The sequence below is a fragment of the Thalassophryne amazonica genome, chromosome 2 (genome assembly GCF_902500255.1).
Source record: "Thalassophryne amazonica chromosome 2, fThaAma1.1, whole genome shotgun sequence".
Taxonomy (NCBI): domain Eukaryota; kingdom Metazoa; phylum Chordata; class Actinopteri; order Batrachoidiformes; family Batrachoididae; genus Thalassophryne; species Thalassophryne amazonica.
Window position 1 is genome coordinate 77,453,535 of NC_047104.1, and position 20,300 is coordinate 77,473,834.

Below are 20,300 nucleotides of genomic sequence, written 5' to 3' on the forward strand. Positions count from 1 at the left end.
GAGGAGTACTTCTCATGGGTTCGAAGGCCGGTGACCTTGACCTCTGTTTCAAGGTCACCAGTGGTTGCATTTATTTTGAAGGCTGGCGACCGTGACTGACTTTTTATGGTCACTGTTTGTCACATCCTCTAAATAATTATTATGCCAATCTCCAATTTTTTCATTGTATATCCCAGTTTACATCAAACACATAAGGCTTCAATTCAACCAAATACCCACCCCATACAAGTACATATTACTGCACTTTGCATGGATAATAATACTGTGTACGGGGCATTTTTTGATGAATGTCTCTAGTTAATTCATTTATATCAAGTTGTGGAGATTTAGTCTAAGGAAGATAATTTTAGAAATTTTTATATTGAGAAGCCTGATTTATTTTTTGTATTTGAAATGGCATAAACAAATTAAAATGCGTGAAATACCAAGGGGCTGAATACTTTTGCAAGCCACTGTATGTATTGCTCAGATGATACTAGTTAGTAATTCTTACTCACCATTTGTTGTGGGAGTCATCTTTGTTATGAGCATGCTCCCTGTGAGGGGTGGAGCTCTGTTGAGGAGAGGACTGAAGAGATGCACGAGTGGAGCCATGCACTGCAAAATCTGTGTTACAGGTGGCGTCTTCTTTGCTTTGATTCAAGCATACATCAATCATGTCAATAATAATATCCACCCCCATACTGTAATATAAATAAATATTGTGACGACAATTTAATGTTAGTGCGTGTGACTTACTCGCTGACAGGACTGCTGGCCTGGCGTTTATGGGGCTTCTGTACTGGAATTTTCCAAGAGGCCAGAGACATCTTTGGGTCTTCAATGCAATCTGATGGTATCTGTTTGGATGTTGTGGACTCTCTGAAGAAGAAGGGATGCACAGTGAAGTATAAATGAACACTCTGTGTTAATGCTTTGCCCCCTCTCCCCACCCTGCAATGTTTACCTATCAAGATAACTTTAAGCAAGAATGCCACTAATTCTGAGGGTATCAAAACGCTCTCACTAAATTCAGTGATAAATATTGAAAGTGCCAACATTTGTAATCAGCAGTGGTGGGCACAGCTAACAAAAAACCTAGCTTCGATAACTGCTAATCCGCTAACTGAAAAGTTAACTTTTATAACGTTAAACTGATAAACCGCTGAAAAATTTAGTGGAAGTTACAGCTAACCACTAACCTTTAGTATTGACTCAGTACACAGTCAGCTAAGCCAGTTCGAGTTTAAGCACTGCAAATGCTGCTACGTAAATTCAAAGGCGATCACAAACCAAAAGCAAACAAAAAGGCCAACCACTATAAAAAAAAAAAAAAAAAGAAGCAGCATGATTTACTTTCAACACGCATCAACTCAGACAGTGGGAAGGAGACACGAAGCGCAAAGCACCACCTTTCACTCATGGTTTCATTTAAAACTAATTCCGGAAAGTTTATCAGAATAATGCCAACTCTGTCATTTTTACAAAGATAAAGTATGATATTGCACATATTTTTTTTAATTAATGTGCTAATTCTGAAGGTTTGAGCATTAAACAGACGTGCCAAAAGGCATTATGGGAAATTCAATGATCTGCTCTCATTACTCCCCGCATCAAAATCTAATCCGCTAACGAAAATGTTAGCTTCACTAATTAGCGGTTAGCAGAAGTGTGCCCACCACTGGTAATAAGTGACAGCTGTCACTTATTAAAAGAGCCAGAATCTGTTCCATGGCCCTTCTTCGGTCATGCCGCAGGATGCTGAAGAGCCACACAGCTGCTACTAGGACCTTACAGAGACCACTTGGTATCCACTCACAAATCGTCGTTAAATATGACGCTGCACCTGACTACTGCAGAAGAGTCAGCAAGGCCAGAGAATGCCCAAATACCACAAAGGCCCTGTGCAAACACCTCAAAGAGCACCCCATACCCGCCCAGTGCCGGCACAATTATTTTTATGAAAAGGTTCATTTTACAAAGCAATGTTATAAAGCGCAAAATGGGTTCCTTGTCAGCTGATGTTCACCGACTTCATCAGAAAGTTTTATGTGTGTTCAAAACTTTGAGTGGAGACCAGGTGGAGAGATTTGCAAGTGGTTATCAGACTGAGAGATATGTGAGAGGTTATCAGGTGGAGAGATTTGTCTTCTACTTTTCCTGCAGCTTTTGGTTCATTCTGGGCTTCTGCTCCAGGATCAATTCAGTACAAGCAGACATGGAGAGCAGCTCAGCTGTCACCGAAAGCATGCGTTATGTCAGCCAAGTAATCCGTGCCCCGATTAGTGTTATGACGACAACCTGTAACATTAACTAACTAACAAGCTGTCACCATGACAGACAAAATGTGCTAAATATTAAATGAATCCTTTTTCCACATTTCTGTACTTTGCACATTCAGTTTAGATTTGGTGTGAATATGCCCGTTCCCCCACCCCCACTGCAGTGTGCCTGACAGCACCTGCAAGAAAACATCTCGCGTGGAACATTTTAAAATAAAAATAGGTACATTAAATTCATTGTGGACTCACCACAGTTTTGTTTGTTTTTCCATGAACTGTATAATCCAGAGTTTGACTCACAAATCTCTGTGTGGAGCTCCGGTTGAAAGATGACAAAGTGAGTTTTCTGAACTGGACAACAGTCATATGATTATGTCATATGGAAAAGTGCTGAATGCCAGTTTTTGTCACAAAACAAACAGGCACATATTCACTGCAATATAAATACATTAGCAGTACTGCTGTGAGGCTTTTCAGCCCACAGCAGCATTTTCCTTGTGTTAAAAGAAATGATTCATAGCTCTGTTTAATGTCCACATGCTTCTGCATCATAACTGTTTTCTTGTTATCTTGCTCAATTCAGTCTCTGTACTTGCATATAGCTGGAGCGATTGATCAGAAAAGCTCCATCACCCTCCACCTCATCACCATTTTAAAGTGCTGAATCAGATTATTCGATGCAGAAAAATGGTGACTGGTGCCAAAAGTGTTCGACATTTTTCAAAAACAACGGACATCACCAGTCTACAAAGATGGTCTGGCAGCCAGTTGTGGACTTGATGTCCAAAAGAGGATGGTAATGAGACCGCTCCAAATGAAAATGAATGAACATGCCCAGAGACAAATTCAGAATCAGTTTGTGACTTGTGGTCTTGACAGTATGGTGAACATTTCAACATGGGGGGCAGAGTCCCTTTATTCAGAGAGAAGCGACATGACGAGCCGAAACAACATACAGTAGTGTTCAGAATAATAGTAGTGCTATGTGACTAAAAAGATTAATCCAGGTTTTGAGTATATTTCTTATTGTTACATGGGAAACAAGGTACCAGTAGATTCAGTAGATTCTCACACATCCAACAAGACCAAGCATTCAAGATATGCACACTCTTAAGGCTATGAAATTGGGCTGTTAGTAAAAAAAAAAAGTAGAAAAGGGGGTGTTCACAATAATAGTAGTGTGGCATTCAGTCAGTGAGTTTGTCAATTTTGTGGAACAAACAGGTGTGAATCAGGTGTCTGAGCCTGAGGGAGCCTGATGTACAAGCCTGAGGGAAATGGGACGTTCAAGACATTGTTCAGAAGAACAGCGTAGTTTGATTAAAAAGTTGATTGGAGAGGGGAAAACTTATACGCAGGTGCAAAAACGTATAGGCTGTTCATCTACAATGATCTCCAATGCGTTGAAATGGACAAAAAAAATGGAAAACCACCATCAAAATGGATAGAAGAATAACCAGAATGGCAAAGGCTCACCCACTGATCAGCTCCAGGATGATCAAAGACAGTCTGGAGTTACCTGTAAGTGCTGTGACAGTTAGAAGATGCCTGAGTGAAGCTAATTTATTTGCAAGAATCCCCCACAGAGACCCTCTGTTAAATAAAAGACGTGCAGAAGAGGTTATAATTTGCCAAAGAACACATCAACTGACCTAAAGAGAAATGGAGGAATATTTTGTGGACTGATGAGAGTAAAACTGTTCTTTCTGGGTCCAAGAACCACAGACAGTTTCTGAGATGACCTCAAAACTCTGAATTCAAGCCACAGTTCACAGTGAAGACAGTGAAGCATGGTGGTGCAAGCATCATGATATGGGCATGTTTCTCCTTCTATGGTGTTGGGCCTATATATCGCATACCAGGTATCATGGATCAGTTTGGATATGTCAAAATACTTGAAGAGGTCATGTTGCCTTATGCTGAAGAGGAGTTTGAAAATAAAAGTTTTGAGTTTGTAGCGTCAATAGCAGATGCTAATATTATTGTGAACACCCCCTTTTCTACTTTTCTTTACTAATAGCCCAATTTCATAGCCTTAAGAGTGTGCATATCATGAATGCTTGGTCTTGTTGGATTTGTGAGAATCTACTGAATCTACTGGTACCTTGTGTCCCATGTAACAATAAGAAATATACTCAAAACCTGGATTAATCATTTTAGTCACATAGCAATACTATTATTCTGAACACTACTGTATATACAACCCCTGGCAAAAATTATGGAATCACCGGCCTCGAATAGTGTTCATTCAGTTGTTTAATTTTGTAGAAAAAAGCAGATCACAGACATGACACAAAACTAAAGTCATTTCAAATGGCAACTTTCTCGCTTTAAGAAACACTATAAGAAATCAAGAAAAAAAATTGTGGCAGTCAGTAACGGTTACTTTTTTAGACCAAGCAGAGGGAAAAAAAAATATGGACTCACTCAATTCTGAGGAATAAATTATGGAATCACCCTGTAAATTTTCATCCCCAAAACATACATACAGAAAAGCTAAACGAAAGCCATCATTAACACCTAAACAGAAAAAAACAAGGTTACAATGGGCTAAGGAAAAGCAATCGTGGACTGTGGATGACTGGATGAAAGTCATATTCAGAGATGAATCTCGAATCTGCATTGGGCAAGGTGATGATGCTGGAACTTTTGTTTGGTGCCGTTCCAATGAGATTTATAAGATGACTGCCTGAAGAGAACATGTAAATTTCCACAGTCATTGATGATATGGGGCTGCATGTCAGGTAAAGGCACTGGGGAGATGGCTGTCATTACATCATCAATAAATGCACAAGTTTACGTTGATATTTTGGACACTTTTCTTATCCCATCAACTGAAAGGATGTTCGGGGTTTGATGAAATCATTTTTCAAGATGATAATGCATCTTGCCATAGAGCAAAAACTGTGAAAACATTCCTTGCAAAAAGACACATAGGGTCAATGTCATGGCCTGCAAATAGCCCGGATCTTAATCCAATTGAAAATCTTTGGTGGAAGTTGAAGAAAATGGTCCATGACAAGGCTCCAACCTGCAAAGCTGATCTGGCAACAGCAATCAGAGAAAGTTGGAGCCACATTGATGAAGAGTACTGTTTGTCACTCATTAAGTCCATGCGTCAGAGACTGCAAGCTGTTATAAAAGCCAGAGGTGGTGCAACAAAATACTAGTGATGTGTTGGAGCGTTCTTTTGTTTTTCATGATTCCATAATTTTTTCCTCAGAACTGAGTGATTCCATATTTTTTTCCCTCTGCTTGGTCTAAAAAAGTAACCGTTACTGACTGCCACAATTTTTTTTTCCTGATTTCTTATAGTGTTTCTTAAAGCCAGAAAGTTGCCATTTGAAATGACTTTAGTTTTGTGTCATGTCTGTGATCTGCTTTTTTTCTACAAAATTAAACAACTGAATGAACATCCTCCGAGGCCGGTGATTCCATAATTTTTGCCAGGGGTTGTATAAAGCAATGCCAAAATACCCTCAGCCGTACGAGCCTTGTGTTCTTTATAATTTGCAGTTGTTCAATTAATTATTAAGATCCTGTTGTCTTACATACAATTTGTACATGGTCAATGAAGCCCCTCTATTAATCATCCATCCAACCATTCTCTTCCGCTTTATTCGGAGTCGGGTCGCGGAGGCCGCAGCTCAAGCAAAGCTGCCCAGACCTCCCGATCCACAATCAATAATATTTACATTTCAACAGCGTCTGCAGGAGGCTTTGTGTGTGCGTGTACATAAGCTTTTGACAAAAGCGGAAGTTATGCAAATCAAGAAATATTTATAGATCAATCGCCATACATTTGCTGGTATTAATGGGACAAATTTAATGCCATAGGAAGTTAGCTTTGAGTTAGCAGACGTTAGCGTGCATGCTAACACTGCAAAATGTGTTATCAGGTTACAAAAAGAGCGTTTTCAGTTTTAGAAGTGTTCATTTCTCGCTATCCTTTACATAATATATGACAAAAAGGATATATTTACACACAGACAAAAGAGTTTTGCAGCTAGCTACCAGCCTGTGACGTCACCACACTAACGTCGGTGAAATAAGTTCAGAGGCGTTATTAGGTTCCAAAAATGGCGGTTTTAGTTTTAGAAGTGTTTATTTCTTGCTAGCTTTTACATAACATATGAGAGACATGCATATAAACGCAAAGCAAAGCGGTTTTGAAGAGAGCAGCCACTGATGTCACAGTGTAGCTCTACTCTGATTGGCTGTCATCCCCGCCACTCAAAAACAAAGCAGAACAGATTAAAACAAAATGTGACTTTTTAACCTCTTACAATACCTCTTATAATAGATCAAGGTTAGCCATCTTTGAACTTGTCCACAGTCTGTGTCCCAAGAATATTCCCTGTGAATTTGAAGACTGGCAGTAAGAGAACTGGACTTATGCTGAACACAGACAGAAGGAATGCCAACCAGGTCTTCGCAATACCCGATGGCCATATGTTGGCCTCTGGTAAAAACAGTCACGTGACTCGTGGTGCCATCTTGGAGCCAAAATAGTATTCGCTGTTAATTTGTCTGCATGTAAATCCAGCTACTGTATTTATTTATTCACTGAAAATGCGGGTTGTTGTGCATTTGGATGCAAAAATAGACGCAACAAGAGCTTCAAGATGTACAGATTCCCTTCAGATCCAAACAGAAGAAAAATTTGGGAAAATAAAGTCAGCCGTGTGGGACGGAAGCGACTTCATCATCAACATATTCACAGTCACCAGACAAAAAAGACCCAATGCTTTTGTATTATTTTCCATGTAATACACACCGTATATAACGGGTGATGATGATGACAACATACAGTATCCTGTCGTTTAACTTACTCAGAAGGTGAACCGTTACTCTGGCTGTGACGCCTCTCCACAGAAGTCTTGCCGGTGGACAAGGAGGGTTGGTCCTCACCGTCTGACGATGTCTCCGCCACACTTTTTGAAATGATGAATCACGAACAAAACAGTTTTAGTGAAAGAAAGAAGTCACTCGACAATGCAGGACCAAAAGCAGCAAAAACAAACAAACAAAAAAAACTGGGGATACAAAATGCAAAAAATGCACTATGCACAATTTCTCCAATCATAGCTACAGAAGCCTGAAACTTCTTATGGGTTGTCTGGGTGTCTTGGGCGCCTTTCCTCACTCTTCTCTGTCTTGCACAGTCACTCAGTTTTTGAGAACCGTCTACTCCACACAGATTTATCACAGAGTGCCATGCTGTTTGCATTTCTTCATAATTGATAAAGTTCAAGACATATTCAGTGACTTGGAAATGTTCATGTATCCATCCCCTGACTTGTCTGAAGAAAACTGCCAATTACACTGATTATTTACAGGTATTATAGTAAAGGGGCTGATTACTTATGCAACCCATCATCTTGGCTTTTATATTTTTAATTAATTTATATCAAGTTGTAGAGATTTACTTTCAGTTTGAGTCTAACGCCGTGTTCACACCGGGCGCCACCCGAGCGATGGCAGCGACAGGTTGCCATGTAATCCCGATGGAAGGACGCACTGTGGTGCCACAAAAGTTCAAGCCAAGCAATGCGACGCGATGGACGCGATTTAAGCGATTTTGAGCGATTGACACGTTTGTGGAGCGATATCGCATCGCGTTGCCCTCCTCCCCAAGTTGAAAAATCTGAACTTTTTCGTCTTGTCGCATCGCGATGACCAATCAGGGACTGGATATGTAGTGACGTGGAGATGTCTGGAGTTTATATTTGATGTGGACATGTCCTGTCTCAACAGCCAGCCTGTGAGCAGGACTTATGTCGCTTTTGTCCTTTATTTAACACAATTATGACAGAGTTTGAGGGGAGAGCAAGCAGCAGCCTGTTTTTTATTTTTTCATGTGCGCACACGAACGAATCATCCATGAAGATAATTTTATTAACTACACAGATGTATAATAAAACAAATGGTGACTGGTTTATAACAATTATGACAAAGTTTGAGGGGAGAGCAAGCAGCAGCACATCAGCAGTGGCTGTTTTTTTTTTTCACGTGCGCACGCGAACGAATCGTCCATGAAGATTATTTTATTTATTAACTACACAGATGTATAATAAAACAAATGGCAAATGGTTTATAACACAATTATGACAGAGTTGGAGGGGAGAGCGAGCAGCAGCACAGCAGCAGCTGTTTTTTTTTCCACGTGCGCGCGCGAACGAATTGTTCATGCGCGACTGAATCATCCGTGAAAATAATTTTATTTATTAACTACACAGATGTATAATAAAACAAATGGTGACTGGTTTATAACACAATTACGACAGAGTTTGAGGGGAGAGCGAGCAGCAGCACCACAGCAGCAGCCAGTTTTTTTTTTTTTTTAATAGTTCATATGTGCACGTGCGAACGGGACAGGAGGTCCTCAAACTGGGTCCTGGAGAGGCGGAAGAACCGCTGAAAGTGGCCGTCATCCAGACGCAGCTCCTGCAGCAAATAATTAAACTCTCCGAATTGGGAACATCTCATGCAGATGTTGTAAACCCAGGGATGGCGCCATTGGCGACATTTGTCAAATAGAGCACAGCAACTTGCTCCGTGTGATCAAGGTCCGGCATGTTGACTTGACGGCGAGAATGGAAGCTCCTCCTATTTGATGACGCATTGGGGTGAATTTTCGCAGCGAAAGCAGAGCGACACACCGGGCGATGGCGGCGCGTCCATCAACAGGCGAGGCATGCGAATTTGTGATGTTGCGTGGCGTCTGGTGTGAACGCGGCGTAAGGTCGATAATTTAGACATTTTTACATTGAGAAGCCTGATTTACTTTTTGTATTTGAAATGCGTAACAAATTAAAATTTGTGAAACAAATTCAAATGCATGAAATACCAAGGGGTATGAATACTTTTGCAAGCCATTGTAATTATACCCAAGTCCACGTGAGAAACAAATAACAGACTATGAACAATAGCCTTTGCTTGGATGCCCAGAGAAAGTTAACTAGACCAGTGGCTGCTGACAAACCAAAGACTTCTTGCTTAAATTACAACATTTCAACATGATGACCCACTGTTATCATGTCACCAGGATGTTTGCAGCATGTTATTTGACTCTCAAATTTGAACAATTTCCCAATCGCCTCATGTGACCAGCAAAGGCCATCAAAACACCTCATAATGTACCCAGATGAGACAGTGGTCAATTCCAGGTCTCACTGACTTCCACAGGCAACATGCTATTCATTCTCATTCATTTTCTGCTGCTTATTCAGGTCCAGCTTGTGGCAACACCTGACTAAGCAGCTTAGCAACTCCAAATAATGATGAAGGAGCATGTCCACAGAGACTAATTCAAAGTCAGAGTTTGTGACTTGTGATTTTACCAGTGTGGTAAACATTTCAAAATCACAAAAACACCAAATGCAGCCATTTATGACATCATACTGTCATTCTGACAGGAGAGTTCCTGTCATTTAACTTACTTGTGAGGTGAACTGTTACTCTGGTTGTGATGCTTCTCCACAGAGGTTCTGACAGTGGGTAAGGAGGGCTCCGCTTCAGTAGCTGATGATGCCTTAGCCACACTTTGTGAAATGATAAATTGCAAACAAAGCTGTTTTAGCGCCAAATAGTCACAGAACAATACAGGACCAAAAGCAAATTCATTTACAAACAAACTTGAACAGGAAGACAACTGTGTCTACAAAAATGATGCTTTGGTTGGTATATATGTTTTATCACATTAGCTTAAAAAAAGTTAAAATTGGAGAAGTTAGTACAGTAGTGTTCAGAATAATAGTAGCGCTATATGACTAAAAAGATTAATCCAGGTTTTGAGTATTTTTCTTATTGTTACATGGGAAACAAGGTACCAGTAGATTCAGTAGATTCTCACAAATCCAACAAGACCAAGCATTCATGATATGCACACTCTTAAGGCTATGAAATTGGGCTATTAGTACAAAAAAGTAGAAAAGGGGGTGTTCACAATAATAGTAGCATCTGCTGTTGACGCTACGAACTCAAAACTATTATGTTCAAACTGCTTTTTTAGCAATCAATTTCAATTTCAATTTATTTTCCTTTATATAGCGCCAAATCACAACAGAGTTGCCTCAAGGCGCTTCACACAGGTAAGGTCTAACCTTACCAACCCCCAGAGCAACAGTGGTAAGGAAAACTCCCTCTGAGGAAGAAACCTCAAGCAGACCAGACTCAAAGGGGTGACCCTCTGCTTGGGCCATGCTACAAACATAAATTAGAGAAATAATTCACAGAACAATTCACGGACGAATATACAAGAATTGCTTTTGGTGCACAGGACAGGAAGATCGCCAACACAAATACAACTCCCATCTCTGGATGGAGCTGCACCTTAAACAGAGAAAAAACAGAATCAGGCATCAGAAAGACAAAAAATATTGTATAATTTGCCAGCATTAATCAACAAGAAAAACAGAAGAAATACAAAGGTGATCGCCAGCCGCTAGCCCTAAGCTTCACTAAAAGACCTAGAATTTAGGTGAAGTTGAGGCCGCGGCCCACTTCAATTACTAATAACATGAATTAAAAGACTAAACGAGCCGAGGCTGAGTATTAACTGGTCAAATTGATGCCGATGTCTCACTGGATCAAGAACCATCATTTCAGTCTTTTCAGAGTTTAAAAGTAGGAAGTTTCTAGACATCTAACTTCTCACTGATGCAAGGCAATCTTCTAAGGATTTTATGTGAACGAGATTACCAGCAGTTATCGGCAAATATAACTGAGTATCATCTGCATAGCAGTGAAAGGTAATCCCAAAATGCCGCAATATGTGCCCAAGGGGTGCTATATAAAGGGAGAAAAGCAGGGGGCCTAAGACAGACCCCTGAGGAACCCCAAATTTCATGTCACTAAGGTTAGAGGTAGTGTTACTGTACAAAACACAGTGAGAACGACTGGTCAAGTATGACGTCAGCCATGCAAGGGCACTCCCAGTAATCCCAAAATGATTTTCCAGCCTATCAAGTAGAATATGATGATCCACTGTATCAAATGCAACACTGAGATCTAACAGCAACAGAACCGTAGTGGAGTCCGAATCCATTGTATGCAGAAGATCATTCACCACTTTAGTGAGAGCCGTTTCTGTTGAATGATATTTTCTAAAAGCAGACTGCAGCGGCTCAAAGAGATTATTCTCAGTAAGATAGTCTACAAGCTGCCGTGACACCACTTTTTCCAGAATGTTAGAGCAAAATGATAGATTTGATATCTGCCGATAGTTTTTCAATACACTAGGGCCAGGATTAGGTTTCTTAAGTAATGGATTAATCACTGCATATTTGAAACGTTTAGGAACAGATCCAGAAGTTAAAGAAAGATTAATAATTTCCAGCACAATCGGCCCAAGAGTGGGCCACAGGTCCTTAAACAGTTTTGTTGGTATAGGATCAAATAAACAGGTTGTGCTTTTTGTTGACGTTACGAGTTTCGTCAGCGTGTCTAGAGAGATACCATCAAAATTCTGTAAATCTAGGTAATACCTCAGTAGTGGCGCCCACCTCAATAGCAGGATGTAGTGGCTGGGTTAAGGCATGCTGGGATATGTTCAGCCTAATGTTATCTATTTTCTTCTCAAAGTAATCCAGGAAATCTTGTGCTGTAAAAGGACAGCGAACTACAGGTGGTTGTCCCTGAATAAGTGTTGCCACCGTGTTGAACAAGAACTTTGAGTTATGCTCGTTTTTGCTGATCAAATCAGAGTAATAGGTCCGCTTTGTAGCCAATAGTGCATGCTTATAGTCTAAGATAGCATCACGCCATGCAAGGTGGAATACTTCTAATTTTGAATAACTCCATTTCTGTTCTAGACCTCTTGCTTTATGCTTGAGGTCACGCAGGTAATCACTGAACCAAGGTGACCGCGATTTGGGGGAGCGCGGTTTCAACACAGGTGGTGCAATCATGTCGAGTGTCATTTTGAGCACTGAGTTTAAACTACCCACAAGTCTGTCTACTGACTGGGTATTTGTCAAAAGTGAGGCTAAGACATCAGGCAATCTAGCTTCTAGTTCAGTCTTATTTGAGGAGTTGATGCATCGCTGTAATGATAAATAAGGTTGTTGTTCCACTAAACACGGCAGTGAAACTGTAAACTTAGTGAGTGATCAGAGATCACTGATGTAAGAGGCATGATGTCAATATTCGTGACAGCAATACCACGTGCGAGAACCAGATCCAGGGTATTTCCACTAATGTGCGTCGAATCCTGAATGCATTGCCGAAATCCTAATGCATCCACAATGTCCATAAATGATTTGCAGTGGGGATCAGAAGGTTTATTTACATGAACGTTAAAGTCACCAATGATCAGAATGTTATCTGCTCTCGTTGACAAGTTAGAAATGAACTCACCAAATTCATCTAAGAATTCAGAATATGGGCCAGGAGGCCTATATACAGTGACAAAGTAATACAGCTGATTTTTATTCTTCTGACCTTGGCAATGCGTAATATCCTGAGCGGAGCGGAGAATTAGATGCTCAAACGAGTTATATTTGTGACCCCCAACCGCTAATAAGTTAAACCTAGATTTATAAATAAGAGCTACACCCCCGCCTTGCTTCGCATCACGAGGGACGTGACTAAATGTATATGCTGGTGGGCAGGCCTCATCTAAAGGGAGGACAGCTGTACGTTTAAGCCAGGTTTCACATAACCCAATCATATCTAAGTGATGATCAATAATTAAATCATTAATCAACAATGATTTTGAGGACAGTGATCTTATGTTAATGAGACCCAGTCTAAGGACCTCAGTGGGGTTGACAGTTGAGCTGTTTGGGTTTAGGGGTGGTTCCAGAGTGGCATATATAAAATGCCTAGAAGTAGGTTTAGGTTTGAGACATTCCACATGCATTGTAGGTAGCAAACATGAAATCTTTGATATTGCTGGAACAACCATTGGGCCATCCTCAATTTCAACATGATCCAATATAGTAATGGGTATTACGTTTGCAAAGCATATCCCTCTATGATTTTTATGGACACGTCTACGGGAGCAGGCCACAGTCTCAACTTGTTGAAATTCCCTCCCTGGCAGATAAACTGCACTATCACCATAGTGGATTTTCTGCACTAATTTCCCCGCTAAGCTAATGGATTCCACACCCACATTTGTCATAAGCCTTGCAGGGTCTCTAATCACCTGCTCCGTGGCTTGCTGTAGATTCCTAATGTTACCCTCCCTGTAGTGCTCTGTCTATGTTCGCAGACAAGATGGCGGCGCCTTCCCCAGTAGGGTGGAGGCCGTCCGGCATCAGCAGGCCATGGCGGCCCCAGAATGAAGGCCAGTTATCAATAAAGCTAAAGCCTTGCTGTCTACAAAACTGCGCCAGCCACCTATTTAATGATGTCAGCCTGCTAAACGCCTCATCAGTACCCCGGGAGGGGAGTGGACCAGAGACTATTAATCGATGCCGACACATCTTTCTGGCAAGGTCACAAGTCCTCTCTATGTCCATTTTTGTGACCTCTGAGTGCTTCATCCTGATATCATTGGTGCCAACGTGAATATATCTCATGTCATGTTCCTTCGTCTGTCTTCCTTTCTGCAGCGTCAGCACCCTAAGATGAGATGCAATGTCGGGAGCTCTGGCCCCAAGAATACATTTAACGTCAGCCGGCGTCTGTAACCTGACTTTGCGGGTGATAGAATCCCCTATCACTAAAGTCCGGTGTTTCGGCCTGGAGACAGGAGTGGAAGTCACGTGTGGACTCAGAGAATTCACATCTGGCAAATCCAAGGGGGAGAACCGATTCACAGTTCGCACTGGCGAGTGTAATCGGGTTGCCACAACCGAGCACCAAGCCCTACGGGGCTTCCTCCGCCTAGCCACAGTCCGAAACCCGTCCTCCACAGCCGGCATTTCTAACCTGATACTAATGGGCTCGCTGGCCGGCCCAACACTAACCTCATCTGGACTGCCCGTAACATCTAACTCCACTGCGCTAAGAAGCTGCTCTAACTTACGGACACGGCTCTCTAAGAGAGCCACCCTATCTTCCAACATCACGCACGACTTACGGAGGGTGTAAAGTAGAATTAGTAGTGTACTTTGTGCACTAAGAAATTCAAAAGTGTAGCCAAGCAAACACGAGCTAACCAATAATGGATAAGCTAACCACTCCTAAGGCTCACACAGATGCAGATAAATGAATTAAAATTCACAGCAGTTACACTGAAAAACGAACAGAAGTATTAAACGGGTAGAAAAGAAATAGCTATAAAAGTAACAACGGAGAGGGGAGGTGTCGACCTAGCTAGCGAAAGCTAACCGCGAGCGAATGCCAACTGCTAGCGATTCACAACAAGACTGTTCAACGTTCAGAGTCGATACAATTAATAACCAGAAGAGTGCTAAACAGAAATAAACAACCGTGTGAAGTTCAGAGTGGCGTCACAGCAACAAACAATCCGTCAGAAGCAAGTTGCCAGATCTGTAAATCACATGTCCATAAGTATTTACACCCTTTGCTGAATACTTTGTTGATGTAGCTTATGATGTAGCAATCTTGTGAATCACTAAACTAGTATTTAGTTGTATAAACACAGTTTTTCATGATTTCTTCACATCTGTGAGGCATTAATTTTGTTGGTTTGGAACCAAGATTTTGCTTGTTTACTAGTGTGCTTCGGGTCATTGTCTTGTTGAAACACCCATTTCAAGGGCATGTCCTCTTCAGCATAAGGCAACATGACCTCTTCAAGTATTTTGACATATCCAAACTGATCCATGATACCTGGTATGCGATATATAGGCCCAACACCATAGTAGGAGAAACATGCCCATATCATGATGCTTGCACCACTGTGCTTCACTGTCTTCACTGTGAACTGTGGCTTGAATTCAGAGTTTGGGGGTCGTCTCACAAACTGTCTGCGGCCCTTGGACCCAAAAAGAACAATTTTGCTCTCATCAGTCCACAAAATATTCCTCCATTTCTCTTTAGGCCAGTTGATGTGTTCTTTGGCAAATTGTAACCTCTTCTGCACGTCTTTTGTTTAACAGAGGGACTTTGCGGGGGATTCTTGCACATAAATTAGCTTCACACAGGCGCCTTCTAACTGTCACAGCACTTACAGGTAACTCCAGACTGTCTTTGATCATCCTGGAGCTGATCAGTGGGTGAGCCTTTGCCATTCTGGTTATTCTTCTATCCATTTTGATGGTTGTTTTCCGTTTTCTTCCACGCATCTCTTTTTTTTTTTGTCCATTTTAAAGCATTGGAGATCATTGTAGATGAACAGCCTATAATTTTTTGCACCTGCGTATAAGTTTCCCCCTCTCCAATCAACTTTTTAATCAAACTACGCTGTTCTTCTGAAGAATGTCTTGAATGTCCCATTTTCCTCAGGCTTTCAAAGAGAAAAGCATGTTCAACAGGTGCTGGCTAAATCCTTTAATAGGGGACACCTGATTCACACCTGTTTATTCCACAAAACTGATGAACTCACTGACTGAATGCCACACTACTACTGTATTATTGTGAACACCCCCTTTTCTACTTTTTTTTTTTTTTTTTTTTTTTTACTAATAGCCCAATTTCATAACCTTAAGAGTGTGCATATCATGAATGCTTGGTCTTGTTGGATTTGTGAGAATCTACTGAATCTACTGCTACCTTGTTTCCCATGTAACAATAAGAAATATACTCAAAACCTGGATTAATCTTTTTAGTCACATAGCACTACTATTATTCTGAACACTACTGTACTTATGTAATCTATTAATTTGTTTTCTATTTATTTAATTTAAGTCACATTGTAGAGACTTGTTTTCATTGTAAAAAAATGTATGGGTGTTTTCTATTTTTTAATATAAAACAATAAAAATGTGAAACCACACGCACGCGCGCATAGACTTACTTGTGGCGAGCTCTGTTGTTTCGTCTGGGGAGCCTCCTTATGGGTTTGGTTACCACCTCACTATCTGTGAGTGGGCTCTGTGGTGTCCGTTTATTGGCTGGTACCATTAATTGTTCTGGCTCTTCTACGTCAGCTTCAGGCTCCAGTTTCTCAATGGCTGTTGTGGATCTCAGTTTCCTTTGGCTGTCAGGTCCCACAACCAGGTGAGCTACAGTATAAAGCCTCTTTTTCCTTGTCGTTTGGGAAGCAGCATTTATCAATCCATTCTCCTGTGCGGGCAACACCTCCAAGGGTCCTCTCTGTGGTAACTCATCCTGCTCCATGTCCACTTCAGTATCCTTCATGGAACCGTGCAAGTGTTGCATGGAAATATTTTCTTTTCTTGCCTCAAGTTCCACTACTTTCTCCAGCTCTGCAAATGTTCTCACCTCTAAACCTGCAGCCAAAGCATTGTAGGCTGCTTCCAGACGGGTCCTTGTAATAATTATTCCTTTACTAGAATTTAAAGAAAAAGAAACAGGCTGATCAGGGTTTGGTTGGTATCTACTCTAAGTGATGGGTGCTCACTCTAAGGTAGATCCACACAAATTAAAGAAATACTAGCTGGAGCTGCAATCAAATTTCTGCAGTAACGGTGAGAAAAACAGAAGATTCTACAAATCTGATAAAGCTCAGTGTGTGTCTGTGTAAGAGAGAGAGAGAGAGAGAGAGAGAGAGAGAGAGAGAGAGAGAGAGAACAAGACAATTTCAAATGATGTCACATAACTAAAGATGGAGTGAGAGAGAATGAACGTTAGCCTACCACGGCAGGCTAAACTGGATGCTGGTGATTTGTGGATTACAATTAGAAGCTGGTCCATGTTTTTCTTGCTCATCAAGCTCAGCTGCTGTGTCATCTTGCATCATACCACGTTTATCAAGAAGCTGTACTGCAGCCTGGCACAGACCAAAACACAATGTAAGCAGAAAAAAAAACATCCACTTGACCACTAAGACAAATCAGCAATACTGTAGCTAGTAATAGAAGGAACAAGACTGATACCATAGGACACGACTGTGTAGAGCAAACTACTGATGAATAACTAATGACTAGACATGGCCACTGAACTGTATATAACACTGGACAGCTCATTGGCCAATATTTTTGAAGCAAATTGGCCGCCATATTACCACTCACATGTAGTGCTCCTGAACACTCCTTTTTATTTATCTTTAACCACTCGCACACAATTTTATTCTTTGTGATTTCGCCAAACTTGCAAGCATGATTGAAATGGAAAGCAATGATCAATAATTTGAAGAGTTCTATCCCTTAATCTAGCATATAGGCATAGATAATAATAATAATAATAATAATAAGTGGCTTGTGTGTAGCCACATGTTGAGTTTTGTGTTGGATTAACTATTTTAGACATTTATTAGGTCTACTTGTGCTTTTTTATCCATCCCTTTTGTTTTTGTTCACTTTTGTTCCTGATATGGTACCTATATATAGATATCGATAAGCTTGCTGATGAGTACATAAAACTTTTCTAAACTATGATTAAAGAATCAGAATTTGTAGAATTGAGTATTTGTCCCAGTGAGATATGAGAAATTGAGAACAGAATGGGGAAAAAGTGCCAAAGTACTAAAAGAAAGAAAGAAAATAAATCAAATAGCTAATCATAGCAGACATAGTTTAGGAGGGATGAAGGTTACATTAACTGGAGAACAAAAAGGAGGAAATGAGAGAATCAGCTCAGTTATTACTTGAAATGGATGACGTTCAAATAAGCCGTCTACACCTAGTCTGCATAACTTGCGAGTGGTAAGATAGCCGCCCATTTGCTACAGTGGTTTGTACAGTGTGTGTGGGCCAATTAGCTATCCAGTGTTATATACAGTTAAATGTACAGTATAAATGTAGTCAGTGAGCACAGCCAGTTTCGAGTTTCATGATCTACTTTTTTATTTTTTTAAATAACAGTTCCTAAATTAATACAAATTCCTGTCATACTGTTCCAAAATGATAAATTCCACAAAACAAAAAAATTTGTTGTGGTTTCTCATGGTTTCAGTGCAGCATGCATACCTTGTGGAGAAAGGGAACACCAAATGTACAGAACGTCTCACAAAAGTTCAACATCTCTTCCTTGAACTGTTGGAAGTCGATGTCCTCAATAACTTGGTGTGATGCACTCTTCTGTTTGACAAGCCCCATGAATATAGCCTTCTACAGACAAAACATGTTGAACAGATGTTCAGCTGTTTAAGAAGAACTAAGTCCTGTACAGGCCCTGAGGCCTGTTGGTGCCAGTGCCTAAGCAGATGGCAGTCCAGAGCTTCCCCTGGTTGGGATGCCAGTTAGACATTAGGTAGAGTCAAGGCCAGTACCCAAGCCACAAATCTTGCTAAATACAGTTTGAGAGCTGAAAGATATTTTTTATGGTATATCTTCTGAAGAATTATCTTAATTTTATGCTACTTTAAAATTTTCTTCACCACAATACATTGACAGCAAGAATTATTTAAACCAGGCAATATGAATGCAGAAAAACAGTCATCATGGATTTACATAAATGCACAGCTATTAATGAAGAAGCCATATCAGTTTACAGTCTCACCTTGCCAACCATTGCTTTGGAAAAATGCTTCCTCAGCACTTCTTTTGCTTTCTCAAACTTGGAGTTCTTGATACAAGTTGCTACCAACTAAAACAAAAATAAGAATCAAACTGAAAAAAAAATTCTGTTGATGTCACAACCTGAAGAATATGAAAGCTGAAATGTGAAAAGACAACAAAACATCACAGTAAAATGTCATTTAAAAAGCCCATTCGCATACCATTTCTTTAATTGAAGTGTGTGCACTCTCAACATCGTGCTGCGGAATATTGTTTTCTTGGCTAATATTTTCCAACAGCATTAACGCCGATTCCAGTGGAGGAATTGATTCATCGTGCTCAAATGACACATCTGAAAGAAAAGATGATCAGCAGTCACTGTAGTTGTAGCAGCTGGACATTATATCCCCTGTTGTCAGCTTTGCCTCATTTTAGCCATTTAATTCCTTTGATGTACTTTCTACAAGATGACATGCAAGAAGGGAAGTGGCACTGCTCAGACTTAAGTCAAACAACATACAAAATGTGACGGCTAACAAGTCCGCCATAATATACCATCTAATTTTATACAATTATGTCCTGCCAAAACAGAGCTCTCATTAAGCAATGGAAGCGTAGTGCAGCACCAAGTTGTTACATTCTCAGTGACATCATGCTGATTTTCAAGTTTAGGATGTTTTCGCTGATAATTTTTCCTAAATTTATTTAAATTTGTCAGTTTGCAGGCACGTGGAGTGATTTCTCTAGTCTTCATGGCTTTTCTCTGTAAGTTCGTAAAGTTGACATCTCCTGATGATTTGATGTGCAAGACACGTCAGTGGTCTGGTCAACTGTCACAAAAAAATTAAAGTGCAGCTATTGGTGGAATATCCAACATGACGCAAAGATTTAAGTGCACCATGTCGGCGGAGAAAGGTCCCAAACACCTTCAGCTGACTGTCTGTTCACGTGAGTGGGGGTGTGGGGGCACCGAGAAGACGGAAGAAAAAAGCTCACTGTGAATAAAGTCATTTTCATTGAGAAAAACAGCTTAAAATTAAATTTATCAGTGTGTAAAAAACACAAAACTATAAAAAAGCACACACCAAATAAATACAAAAATAAATCAATACTTGCATGGAAGTTAATTTTATTCATTTATTATTTTATTTTTTTTCTTCAATTTGTGGGCAACCAAGCAGAATCTCTTTTATTCAGACAACGTTTTTCCTCGTCTCTTCTGCCTATGAAGTTGCAGGAAATGGCTTCCACTGGTATTTAAAAAAGATGCCCCAAACCACCACCATGATCTAAATTTCTGGGGAGAGCCCTGCAAAGTCTAAACTGACTGAATCACAGATATATTTAGTTTGCAGGAGTAACACAATAATTAATTGTAAAAATACACTCCGTCCACATAATTAATTGATTACTGATTGTGACTGTGCTAGTCCTTTTTGTTTTATACCATGGCAAAGTCGTGAACACTCTCCATGCTACCTTACAGTGCAGCCAGAAAGTAATTCACTTCACTTCTTCCACATTTTATGTTACAGTCTTACTCCAAAATGGATGAAATTCA

At 40.4% G+C, this 20,300-nt stretch overlaps 1 protein-coding gene across 1 annotated transcript in view; it reads right to left on the reverse strand.

Moving 5' to 3' along the window:
* terfa (telomeric repeat binding factor a) overlaps positions 1-20,300 on the reverse strand; it is a 124,821-nt gene that overhangs the window by 78,961 nt on the left and 25,560 nt on the right. The window contains exons 3-11 of the mRNA XM_034188295.1: positions 18,961-19,091; positions 18,741-18,827; positions 18,209-18,349; positions 16,937-17,070; positions 16,135-16,629; positions 9,704-9,805; positions 7,094-7,195; positions 739-861; positions 498-632 (exon numbers count right to left, since the gene is read on the reverse strand). Of these exons, the coding sequence (XP_034044186.1) occupies positions 498-632; positions 739-861; positions 7,094-7,195; positions 9,704-9,805; positions 16,135-16,629; positions 16,937-17,070; positions 18,209-18,349; positions 18,741-18,827; positions 18,961-19,091 (1,450 nt within the window). The remainder of the gene's footprint in view (positions 1-497; positions 633-738; positions 862-7,093; positions 7,196-9,703; positions 9,806-16,134; positions 16,630-16,936; positions 17,071-18,208; positions 18,350-18,740; positions 18,828-18,960; positions 19,092-20,300) is intronic.